Raw genomic sequence first — 12859 nt, forward strand, 5'->3', positions numbered from 1 at the left:
GCCCCAGGTAGAAGGGAGGCTTATATGGTTTAGGCCGCTCCTCTAGTTCCTCGTGAACAATCCCTCTGCATTACAGCACCCCGGCCCGCTTTATGGAGAGGAATAAAATGGTTGTTAACACGACCATGGGGGAGCGTGCAATAAGGTGCACCAGGACTAGAGGGCTTTCTGCACCCCTGTGGCGCTACAGCACACGGGGGGTGGGGTGTACTTGTTAAGGAACAACTAAGTTATAGGACGGATTGAGCTGCCTATTAATCGATCCCAGAAAAAACTGTCTCAAATCAACAAAACGGAAGAAATTTTAATGGTACATCTGCTAAAAGACATGGAACAGAAATGTAGCATCTCTATCCGTGCATTACTATTTTAGATTTGTACAAATACGTGTCACTGTAGGTCTAATACCACCTGGTCTGTGTCTTCCTGATCTCAGCGGGTCTGTAGGCGAATGGGGGGAGGATATAGGAGGAAATTGTCCAGAATGATTCCATCTTCATATCTCATTTCTGCAAGTCCTCTCATCCCCCTTCCCTCTACTGTGAAACCCCGAGAGGAAATCCCTCACATGTTTGAACACAGGGCCCGACTGTCCCAAAACAAGACCAGACTCTATAACAAGCGGGGAGCCAAGTTAAGTCAGCCGGGCTTAGACACCAAAACAAAGACCGGGGCCGTCAGGATCATGCCGCAATGCCCTTGCAATGACTGGTGATGAGGGAATCAAGCCTGGCCTGAGCTTTGTGTTTTCTTTGATTGTCCTGCTAAACCTCTGAGGACACCGTTGTTCAGTGGCGTCTGATGGTACGACAGGCCGCACGTATTCTTTGATAAAAATAGTTCATTAGTCACAGTAGTGAGGCGAGGAGGGGGGAGGCGTCTGATGTGTTCGCAGCACAGGCAGAGAGGTAAAGCCAGTTTAGGAAGGGCTTGATCCTCTCTAAGGCCTGTGCTGCATCACATGCTTGTCAAACACCATGCAGACAGACAGCTGAGTGGCTCTGACAGATCTGATCACACAGAGTCACTCAGACCCTCAATCCAGGCACCACTCTCACTCTCTTGTCAATAACAACCCCCCCCCCAAACAGAGGGCTTTGAGGCATATGGTAGAAATTTTCTTGTTGCTTTTAGGCACGTATGATTACGGTGCAATTTCAACAGCCATTTCTAAGTCTCACCTGGATGAAGAGGTTTGTAGGAGACATGAGAGATGCAGTGGAAGGAGGAGATGGAGGACAATTGGAGGAGTAATGAAAGAGAAACTTCTGTCTCCGCTAATCAGGAACAACAAGATCTCAAGGTCTGCATAGATCATGGTCCTGAACTTCAGTATTCGCCATAGTACCTGGAGTCCATTGGCGTAAAACCACCTGGGTAATGCACAACCAGCTTTGGTTTTGATATAATACTTGGTATAACTTGGTCCACGGCTCCTACTTACCACCATAGTCTGAACCGTTGGTTCAGAAGGCAGCCGGCCTTTACTCTCCACTCTCATCGGCACGAGTGGGTCAAAAGCCACAGCCTCTCTCTGAACCAGCAAACGCAATTAAAAGCTGTGATGTCTCTATGATGATGCCCGCCAAAGACAGAGAGGAGGCGGAGTGGGGGGGGGGGGGGGGGGGGGGGGGTTGTGAGGGCCTTCTGGAGACCGAGCCAGTGCAACTGTGCACCAGATGTTTCCAGACTTCCCCGTTGGGCTCCTCGCCTTCCTCCTCTCCTCCTTCAGCCAGACCGCTGGTGAGGGAGGACTCCGAGCACGCGGCGCGAGCGATCCGTGCCACGCGAGCGCGTCTCGCTCCCGCGGCGTCCGCCGCATTGTCCCTCAGACGGCCGCGCAACATGATACGCCGACAAGCGGCAGGGAAAGAGGGCGAATGGAAACCCGTTTGGGGGGAAAAAGGAGCAGATAATGCGGTGGCTTCATCTTGTGAGGTCCGTTTTATTGTGCGTCGGCGTCTATTGCGTGTTTCTCACACTGCGGCCGTGAATGCGCGCGTGTGCGAGGATCCTCATCGACACCACCAGGCAGATGAGGATCCTCGCACACGCGAGGATGAAAGTGTGCGCGACCCACAGGAGAGCGGACTGGAGGTCTGGCACACGGAGCCCACGCCGTCCAGCCGGGACCGCTCCACTATGAGGTGACAAACCCCGGCGCAGGAGCGCACCCGTGATGAGGATGAGGATGAGGATGAGGATGAGGCCAATGTGTGCAGCACATACCCTTAGGCTGCTGTGAAGCAGGAAACGCGACACCACGCGCCTGCATCTGACATTGTTCAATTTCTACCATTTTCCAGGAGATAATAAGCGAGTGCGGCCACGGGCGAACCGCCGTCATCTGTGTTCTGCACCAAACGCCGAGAGCAACCCCATCCGCGAGTCAAGAGGTCTCATCGCGCGCTGCTGCCATGCGTCGGTGTGAAGGCGGCTTCACAAGAGCTTCAGGGGAACAGTGGGTGAAGGGTTCGCTTCACGGCCAGGAGTCATGGGCACCATCGTCCCACAAACGGCACAGCAGGGGGAAATGGCTCCCGTTTGTGGGACATGAAAACACTCTCCTTCTGTACAGCGTCTCCTCCTCCTCCTTTCTTTCTCCCCCCTCCAGCTTGCTGCCACTTTGTTTGTTTGTGTACGTGTGTTTTTGATGGGGCTGTTGATGTCGGCCCATGTGCCTCGTTTCCTTCGCCAGAAGGCGACGGCGGAAGCGCTGCAACGAGGAGCCGACGGAGCACTGTTTCCTTTTCCCGCCGAAGGTTTCAGGTCGTCGCCGCGAACTGTGGTACGACCGTACGTACAACGTACCGCTGCTCGCTCAGTCGCTCCAACCCACCCGTCGGCATTTTCATTTTAACTGCCCATTTCAGAATGAAGTGAGTCAAATAAACAGGATCAGTGCTGTGAGTCCACGAAACGCAGTTCACCAAAGCCACAACTCAAGTGGGGCAAAAAGTGTGACGCCCCCCCCCCCCCTCCGTTTACACACACACACACACACACACACACACACACACACACACACACACACAGACCAGATGACAATAATGTGGAGTGTGGAGCCCGAGTAAGTGCCACTGACCCCTCCCCTTCCACCTCCCTCCTTCCATCCCTCCACCCCACCACTCCCCCACTCCCACCCCCCGGCCTTTGAAAAGCCTCCACATGTTTATGGCTCATGCCTGTGGTATGACGATGGATTCTCCATATAAAAGCCAGCAGGATCATGGGGTGTTTCGAATATTGCTCTCCGAAGACAGTTGCTGACAAAATGACAGCATCCATATTTATTTTGGTCAGAGAGCAGGGGCACTTAGTGGGAAGTTCATCAGAGATGCCCCCCCCATTCTCACTGCAGAATAAGGAATGTACCCAGGGCTCTCAAAGACGACTCATAATGACTTTCTCCCCCGATGGAAGATTTAACACTAAGAAAGTGCACAAGAGGCAGAAACGTAAACCAGAGAGTTTGGTTTGAGACCATTAGGATTTTGCAAGTGCGGACTGTCTGACCAACATGTGCCTAGATAATTAATTTCATGAGTGGAGACACGGGCAGACAAACTGGACAGCCCATGGCAGACACCAATATGGGATGGGGCTAGCCGAAACAGAGCTCGTGCTCGTTTGCGACTGTGACCGCAGCGCTGACCGTAACTGCCACTGGCACCGGGAGGCTGGAGCCCTGGCCAAGGCAGTGACAGGTTGATGTGCCTTTCCTCCTTCGCTGCAGCACAGTGCGAAGCTTCCAAAGTCCCTTCTGTCATCTCAGCCTAAAGGTCTCACAGTCATGTGTGCAAAATGAGGAAATGATTATTACGTTTCTATTTGTGAGGGGAGACGTTTTTTTTTTTCTTCGTTTTTTGGGGGTGGCATTTAATTAAAGTGATGAATGTTACCAGCTCAGGACGGTGGGAGGGATTAGCTCAGCCAGACACCAACCCGTGGCCCATGCACTGTGTCCGGAGCCAGGCCATCCATGCTGTCTAAAGGAGGCAGGGGACTTCTGAGGCCCTTTCATCAGCTACTGTGTCAGCCCCTATGGAGCGGCCTTATTAAATGAAGATTAAGCGGTCGCTCCCCCAGTCACAACAGGCTGTGGTGTGAGGCACACATAATTACTATGACAGGAGTGGCTGCCAATTAGTGCTCTCCTTCTGTCCTGGGAAAGCGCTCCTCATTCTTCTCCCGCTGGCGGGAGGAACTTATCCGGATTGTCTGTGATATTATCCAGGCCGGAGATCAACGTTAATCATCAGCCGTCATTCCGCTGTGGCAGAAATCAGAGTGGGACTTGTCATCTGCGCGCCAGCCCTGGGATCCTGGAAGCCCGGGCTTCCCGTAGAGCACACCCGGCGAACATTAATTGGAATAATGAGATAAGTACACGAGTGAAGACGGGCTCAAACCTTCACCCAGAGTGGAAGATAGTGGCTCGAGTAGAGTTCGGCACCATGCGCTCTTCTACCGAGGCAACAACATGTCTCGTCGCAAATAGCTTGAGAATGAGTGAGCATCTGCTTCGGAAAAGAAGCTAGTTTGATTGAAGTAGGCGACATCTAATAAAACCGAAAACACCCCCCAGATTCATGTGATCGTGCTTAACTAAAATGCTCACGAGTGAACGGCATCTTTTGCCAGGCCCTCAACCTCTTGGCTGAGTGAGTATAAACACCTAAATCGCGTGCTCACGCGCATGCACGCGCACTAACCGCTGGCTTGTATGCAAATACCGGCAGCAACCGGAATTGTGAGGTAGTCTCGAGCGGCACAGGCTGCAGACGAGGCGGCCGAGCTTCCTCCAGAGCGGATTTGAGGCAATGACTATTTTCTGCGTGCATCATTTTTACAGGAGCAGAGACTTAACAGCAGATGGTTCGCAGACAGATGAGGAGCAGGAGGTCCACAGTACTGTGGATTCACCGCAGAACCAGACTGGCTTCAGACAGAACCTGGCGCAAATCCCACCAACAAAATCATCCTGGGGTTTGCTCGATCCGGGGCGGGGCCCGATTTGCTTTGGTCCCCGGCACCAGATTGTAGGTGTTTGAAGGGTAGAGCGAATGCCAGCCTCTCCCCCACTCTGCCAGGTCCAAAGACCTGGTGGTAAACTAAGTCTGAGCGGATTTATCCTCCACCGCTGCCACAGAACATGAATTAAAACCTATTTACCCAAGGTCTCAAATTGATTCCAAAAGGGAGCGGAGGGAGGACTGCGACCAGAAAGCGTGGTTATCATAGTTACAGCATAAACAAAAAACTGCACGCTCAAGTTATGACAGACGGTATTGGTGGTGGCTGGATCCGAGCACTCGGATGACTGATGAGATGGAGGACCTGGCCCCGGCCGAGCCTCGCAGCAGAAAGAGTTTCTCCGGTTACACATGGAGACAGGAGATCGATGCTTCCACAAAGGCCCAAAGCCCTCAAAGTACAGGTACATTATCCAGTGGCCAAAGATAATCATTATGTTCCTCCTGCCTTGTTCTGTCTCCCTCTGCCTGTTTCTGCTTCCTCACTGTCTTTCCACAAGGTCAAGAGGGCGGCTGTAAGTCTTCACAAGCTTAAAGAAGCATTGTTTCTTCTTCTTGTGCAACTTTCTAATGTAAATACTTGGTTCCTGGTTTGTTTTGGACTTGGCTGCTTCCTGGATCTTCTGGAACCTATTTTGACCCCACTACCTGTCACTCCTGCCTGCTGCTACTATTAAGGGATTTTGTGTCACCTCAACATCTGAATCACGAATGAAAAAAGTCCGGCTTGAAATGGTGCCTCTGTCGGACTTTTCCCAAATCAGGGACTTCACACAGAGTTTTAAGCCATTTATACTATTATACTATATATAATGTGGAGAGCTATTGTTCAGACATCACAGTTTATGAAAGTGTGTGGCCAAAAGAAAAAAAAGAGCAAAATACAGATGGATTGACAGGAAGGAGTTAGTGTTTATAAACCAGTGAGTCTGATGACAGGGGCTGCTGGGAGCTCTCTGTGGGGCCTTCCCAGCATTGATATGGAATATACCTGGGTGCTGAAGTGTTGCTTCTCCATCAACCTGCTCACAAGATGGAGCGAGCAGAGTCTCATCTATGAAGATAGGCCTGGGGCAGCTATTAATAAAGTCTCTTTATTGTTCATAGACCGTTCAGAGCACCACTCCAGGGACCAGCAGAGCATTCTATCATCTCCAGGGTTTAATGCAAGCACCTGCCAGACTGGTGCATGAGGGACTACACTTCCCAGTTCCTCTAGAGTGTTGTAGGAGTTACAAGAAATATGGTTTTCCACTAATTTGACTGGCCTTATTATAAGATTACTTTGCTGTGATTCTCCCTATAAGCTAGACATGCATTCCAGACGATGGACGCTCACCAGCATTTTGTTTCATTTTGCTAAACTTTAAATGTTTTCCTAAAATTTGCCTGACAGTCGGGTGAAAACGAGGGCTTCCAAAGTGCACCACCGCATATTTTGTCTATCTGCGCGCTCCACAAAATCTTTTCCTCGCTACGCTCGAGGCCGGGGTTTGTTATCGGGACACTGCCGTTCTGGCCCCGACGCGGAACAGCAAATGAATCCCAGCAGCGCAAATGATATAAGGTGTTTACACTCATCGCTAACTCGCATGGAACGGATCAGACGCGCGTTTACACGACTCGTCATGTTTGCTGCGAAGGCGCCGCGCCTCTTGACGCTAGCCGGGCTTTCCTTCTCCGCGCCTGTGTGTGTTTCGTGGAGGGATCGGGTCGTTGCAGGAGCACGGGGGAGCGAGGACGCTAGGAGGCTGTCAGCGCTGTCCTTGTGCAGCTGGGCTGAGCTGCCAGGTCGGGATCTGTCACTGACATTCAGTGTAATTTAATTACATAGAAAGGTAGAAATGCAAGCAGGGCGATCAGATAAGCGCTGCTATAAATAGCTCATACTTATATGCTTCCTCTGATTTCATGTCTCCATTTAATCCACAGCATCTTTAAAGTGTGCAGATATACAATCCTATGGGTGTCCTAAACGCTGGTGTCCAGTGTCCAAGGAGGAAAGCTGATAAAAATGCCTTAACTTCCAAGAGATCGTTACGAGCCCTTCTTATATTGTCTACTAATCCACGGGTTGCTGTTTCGAAATCTGCTGAAAGGTTGAATTCTCACATTTTAATACATGGTGTTTGATTATAAAGTAGCATTTCGAGAATTTACAGTATTGTTGCCTAACAAACCCTTTCATAATAAGCTCTGTAACCTTTCAATCTTCTTCCCCCGGCTCCGACCTGCATTTCAGAGGGTGGCCTCTCCTCCCATTAGGCTAATCTTTATTATCACTCATGGCCACTGATTATTTTACAGTCAGCCGGTGGAGCTCCCTGGTGACGGCCACGGCTCTCTGGAGTCTTTTTCCTCCTGTTCGACTTGAGTGGCGTTCATTTTTACTCTGTATTTATTTGAACTGCAGAGTGTTGTGTTTCACTGGCTTTGCCCAAACGGGGGATATGATTTTTATTTTTTTTTCGGTAGCGGTCGATTTGTGCACAATTGACAACACATGTCTGAAATGTACCTTTAATAAACGGGCGACCGCAGCACTTCACGAGCCTGCGGCGCCGCTCGCTCAGTGGCACTTTAACGCACAGCTTCTGACAGCAAGACAAAGGCCGCTGATCTTCAGTATCGGGAGGCTTACGATGACCAGAGAATGTGGCACCGCCATGCACTCGTTGTGGACCTTACAACAGCTTCCCATCGGCGACTTCATGCCTGAGGCAACTGGCGGCTGTAACCATGCGCAACAATGCTACATTTTAATTAAAGAAGGTCATAAAGTTTTGTGGAGAAGGTCAAGAAGGCACAGCTAAGTCACTAAGAGGTTCATGGGGTTGGGGAGAAGTGACAGGACGCAACATGAGCAACTAAATGAGGGGCTATAAGACTATTTACTCTTTCTGATTTAACAAAAAATGGAGAAGAATTCTTTTTGTGTTAGGCCCAGTTTATTCTTTTGGAGACAACCTGAACAATATCTGCCTCTTCATTTTGAGGAATTCCATATTTACACTGGTCCTAATCCAAACTTTATCAGAGATGTAAAAGTATATGTGTTTGGACCATCTGAGAGAAATGGCTCACTGAAAGATAATAAATAAATAAATCCCTTTGCTGCAGTTGCACATGAAGACATTCCAGGTTTGACTGTTCATTTAATAGCCTGACACGCACCGCAAATATCTCTCATGCTGACGAGGAGAAACAGAGACGGCCATTGAAGAAAACCTGAAAGCTCGCGCTTTGATGAATTCCACTGAGGGGAGAAGGCGAGATGGGAGAGAGGGGGGAAAAATATACCTCAGAGAAAGACGCGGTCGCCGTGGAAAAGGGCCGACGCTTCGCGCACGGAAAGACGACTGTGCGCCTCAGAGGCACAGACAGCGAATAAACAAGGCTCAGGTCACGCAAGACAGGTGGATCAAGGCCTCCGATGGGAGACGTGGGATGGTTTCTGTAATATTCACCTCAGTAATGGAAACGTATATATGTCCGTGCGAGCGTGTGACAGCCTTACCTCTCGAACAGTGCCTCATGGCCATTTTGCACATCCTGGACTCAGCGATGGTGGGACAGGGTATCGTGTCCTTGGGTGGTTTCTTTACAATGTGCCGCGTCCGGGTCTCCAAACCCCACTTATAGCCACAGGTTTTGTTCCTCCTGGTGCAGGCTCCCCATTCACTCCACTGGCCCACCTCGCAGCCCTCTGACACACAGAAACAGTGATAAAGTGTAAAGGAGCTGTGTGTGTGTGTGTGTGTGTGTTGTGTGTGTGTGTTGTGTGTGTGTGTGTGTTTGTGTGTGGCCTCACGTACCTCCGCACTCCATAGTGTCCTCGAACGGAGCGAAGCCCTCGGGGCACTTGTCGAAGCAGCGCCCTTTGTGCAGGTAAAAACCAGACTTGCACTTGGTGCAGAAGTCTTTACTGAAGCAGGACTCGCAGTTCTCTATCCTGCACCCTGGAGGAAGAGGGGAAGACAGAGGGCTGCCATCAGTGTCTAAGCAACCGTCTCATCTGGAGTTGATCGAGAACTAAGAGGCTTGGAAAAAGGGGCTTTTTGAAAGGATTATAGCATCGCACCCCCCCCCCCCACAAAAAAATCTGACAATGCTCTGTGAAATATTCCTTTCTGAGGCTCAAGTGTGTTTAAGGAAATGTTGCCCTTCTCCACGCCGTGTTCCTGTCACTCAGTGAGCAACCAACAGTGTGAACAGAACAACAGACATCTCAGAGGACTGTGTCGTGATGGCCTCTTTGAACACGCTCTAGATATGAACCATCGTCTTCATGTGTTTTTAACTAATGGGGCTCTGCAACAGGAAGGACACGTCTAATTAGAGCTGAAGTGTCTTTAATATGTTATTTTATCACTCGACACTGATCCCGCCTGGACGTGTTTTCACAACTAAGGATTAGTGGGACGTCCGGTTTCCATTAAAGTGCGAATGACGTGAATCATCACAAAGCTGTCCAGCTGTTTGGATCCCTTAGCTTGTGGCTAGAGGGGGGTGGATTTGAGATGGGGGGGGGCACACCGTCAATTTGTGCCGCTTCGCCGAACAAACGCCAAGGCATTTAGTCAGCAAACACAACAGCACGCTTCTCCTCCCACGCCACGCCCTGGCCGCCGCGCACGACGCACGGTGCGACGCTTGCGAAGGAAAAGGCCCGGCCATGTGTCATCAAGCCCTGACTCTGCAAATAGCCCGTCAGGCAGGGCCAAATTACAACAACCACACCAACTGGGGCGACGCACAGGCCTGCATGATTAGAAGGAGCCTCCCGGCTCCGTCTAATTTATGATGCTCCTCAGAAGCTCTATGTGGCCGCCGCTGCCCAGCAGGCTGCGAGCGCCGCGGAGCCACAAGCCACTACGCGGCCGCCGCACGCGGGGGTCTTTCCAGGTAAGGTGTCATCTGCACTCGTGCGCTTGCTCTACCGGCCTTTTTTTTCCCCCGCATGCGAGCGAGGCTGAGGGCTGCTCTTTTATCTGTGACCCTTGCAGGGCCCGGGGAAGAGAAGGTTCTCACAATCACACCCCTTAATTACGCCATCTCCAGCTAACCATCAGGCCTCCTCCTCGACATTCCTCCAAAACGAGGGGGTCCCTCCCCGATTTACTTTGAACCCTAAAGTATGGCCTCTGCCCACTCACTCTGGTCTCACGCTTTCCCGACCAGTCTAAACAAACCGTGGACGACACACACACACACACACACACACACACACACACACACACACACACACACACACACACACACACACACACACACACACACACACACACACACACACACACACACACACACAGACGTGCACAAGCGCACACATGCCGATCAGATACGGCTGGAGTAGTCTGTAGTGCAGCTGCACTGCGCCATCTGAAAAGATGGTTCTGAGCATAAATCACCACAGCTTCCTCTTCTCACAACAGATTCATGTTATTAATTCAATTGTCTGACCCCACAGATACGAACCATAAATAAATTACATGTGTTCCTTTAGTGTGTTCTCGCTGCAAGGTTTTAAATGACCATGTCTTGGACGAATGCCGTCAGAAAATGGCGAACATGCTTGGACATCTTGTTTTCTAAATAAAAGATAAGCAACAGTGTCACTGGGTGAGACGGATGAGGTGGGGCCGCACGCCGGTGAAGCTAAAACACAGGAAGCCCAAGCCTGAGGGTCAGAGGTCATCAGAGAACGAGGTAGGTAGGAGTGAATGGCTGACATTAATCCCTCTCTCCTTATCAGGCACTGGGCTATCTGGGACAGCTCCCACACTGACCACTGGGCGGTCAGCAGCTTCTCCGGCGGCTCCACAGCAGGCACAGTTTATTCTCCCTGCAGGATTAACCTCCGGACCACCTTTAAAGTCCTCATGTAGGTGCCTCAAGGAGACTAATGAGAAGTAATGAGGTCATCAGATGTTTGAAGGCCTGGTGTTCTTCAGACTTAAAGGTATTATCATCATTATCTCTCACCCTGGTTCTGGAGTTATATTATATAAAAGGCCTCAGTTCAGCTGGAAAGCTCTTTAGCTTTTTTCTATTTTGCCGCTGAATTTAACACGACGCATTTGAGGCCGAGACGCGAGTGACAGCGCGTCACTCCTGATGGAGCGGCGCTTGGCAGCAGCCGGTCCCCTCAGCCGCGGTCTGGACGGGGCGAAGCTGACGATTTTACTGCGGTCAGCCCCAGTCACTCGCTGCTCCTCTCCAGGCTGACAGCACCGTGTTTAATCTCTCCATTCACTGACACGAATATTATAATACTTCTCTGAAGATTAATGAATCTCTCATATTCCAGATGAGGTCTCGGAGGTGGGCTGTCAGGCCGCTCATCAGTCTACCGAGAGAGACTCAGCCGCTCCCAGAGAGGTAACCAGACCCGAGGGTCCACGCTGTAAAAGGCCTGGCAGTGTGAAGGGAAAAACAATCCCCATCTTTCCATTTTTTGTCTCCAAGCTGAGTCGAACAGCTCTGACCTACTCTCAAGCCCCCGTGTTTGGCTGACACGGAGGCTCTGGCTTGCTTGCTGCTACCGAGCCATGTCGTGGCCAGAGCCGGTAAAGGCCCGTGTTCAATCCCAGCCTCGAAGCTGTATTTTCCACTCGGGTGCTCCTCCGAACACTGCTGCGGCGGCTAGCGGCAGCAGAGCTGGTGCTGCTGTCTGTCAGAACCTCCCAAAGAGCAATCAGGGGCGACAGGTGTGGCAGCGATCCTCCAAGGAACACAGTCTGCCATTCGCCGTGTCTGCTCAGCCAGCTCCCGCTTCAGATAGCGCTCATGCACAGACGGCACCTCCCGCTCACGCTATAGAATGTACGATTATGCAGGGTTTTGACCAAAAAACCCAGATTCAATTCTGCATCTGGCTGTAAAGCCCTGGGAGAAGGGTTTGGTTTGGTGGCTCCATTGTAATGTCTGGCAAATCTGAAAGTGCGGTCACTAAAGCTGTGATGATTAAATGTCCCTTGGTAAAGCTCAAAGGCCAAAAGCAACTGGTCTTTTTGTTGGTTAAGACTGTGCAATGGAAATACCCACAAGCTCAAAATTAGAAGAAAGAAAAAAGAGCATTTCAGTGAGAAGCATGGAAAGGCAGAGCGGGAGAGAGAGCTTCCAGTCCTGCCACACTCAAAACCCATGTTATTCCTTAACACTGCCTTGGTACCCGTGGCTCACATCCACATCCAACCTGACAAAGTCCCACCATCCTGTGTTGTAAAACCAAACCAATCTTGAATCATACATCCAGTAGAATTCCACTTCGAGTGTAGTGTGACGTGACGAAGAAGTGAGAAACGCAACAATGGGAGAAAGGCAGTAAAAACGAACCCACAATAAAATAAGATTACCTCCAATTGAACAGCCTCTAGTGGCACATTACACTGGGGGTGAACGAGCTGTGACATTTAAACTCTGCGTTCAGGATATTGGTCATCTCAGACCTCAATCAAAGTGGTTGTTGGCCGACTGTGAACACAGCTGCATGTTGGCCGTCTCTTAGAGTCAAAGGTGGCTATTGGACTGTATGTAGACGTAGCCGTGGGGGGTCCTCAAAACCCCCAAGGGAGGAAGGATTCCACTGCAGCCTCTGCTCTCGTGACCCTCTCAACACTTTCCTTTTGTGAGACATCCCTGACAGTCACGCTACAGATCGTAACTCTTCTGGTTGAGACCTAGCCCGCCGACAGAGCGTGCCCTGGAACGGGAATGCGCATTGAGACCGGCGTCGTACGAAACGTGGACGTGAGAGAGGCGCGGCGCACACATAAAGCAGCGCACTGTGTGTCCGCGGCTACAAATCTTGCCTCCGGAGC

General features: G+C 50.8%; 1 protein-coding gene across 1 annotated transcript in view; it reads right to left on the reverse strand.

Moving 5' to 3' along the window:
• rspo2 (R-spondin 2) overlaps positions 1–12859 on the reverse strand; it is a 43332-nt gene that overhangs the window by 8988 nt on the left and 21485 nt on the right. The window contains exons 4-5 of the mRNA XM_029130160.3: positions 8852–8995; positions 8554–8742 (exon numbers count right to left, since the gene is read on the reverse strand). Of these exons, the coding sequence (XP_028985993.1) occupies positions 8554–8742; positions 8852–8995 (333 nt within the window). The remainder of the gene's footprint in view (positions 1–8553; positions 8743–8851; positions 8996–12859) is intronic.

Source organism: Betta splendens, chromosome 16 (assembly GCF_900634795.4).
Source record: "Betta splendens chromosome 16, fBetSpl5.4, whole genome shotgun sequence".
NCBI lineage: Eukaryota > Metazoa > Chordata > Actinopteri > Anabantiformes > Osphronemidae > Betta > Betta splendens.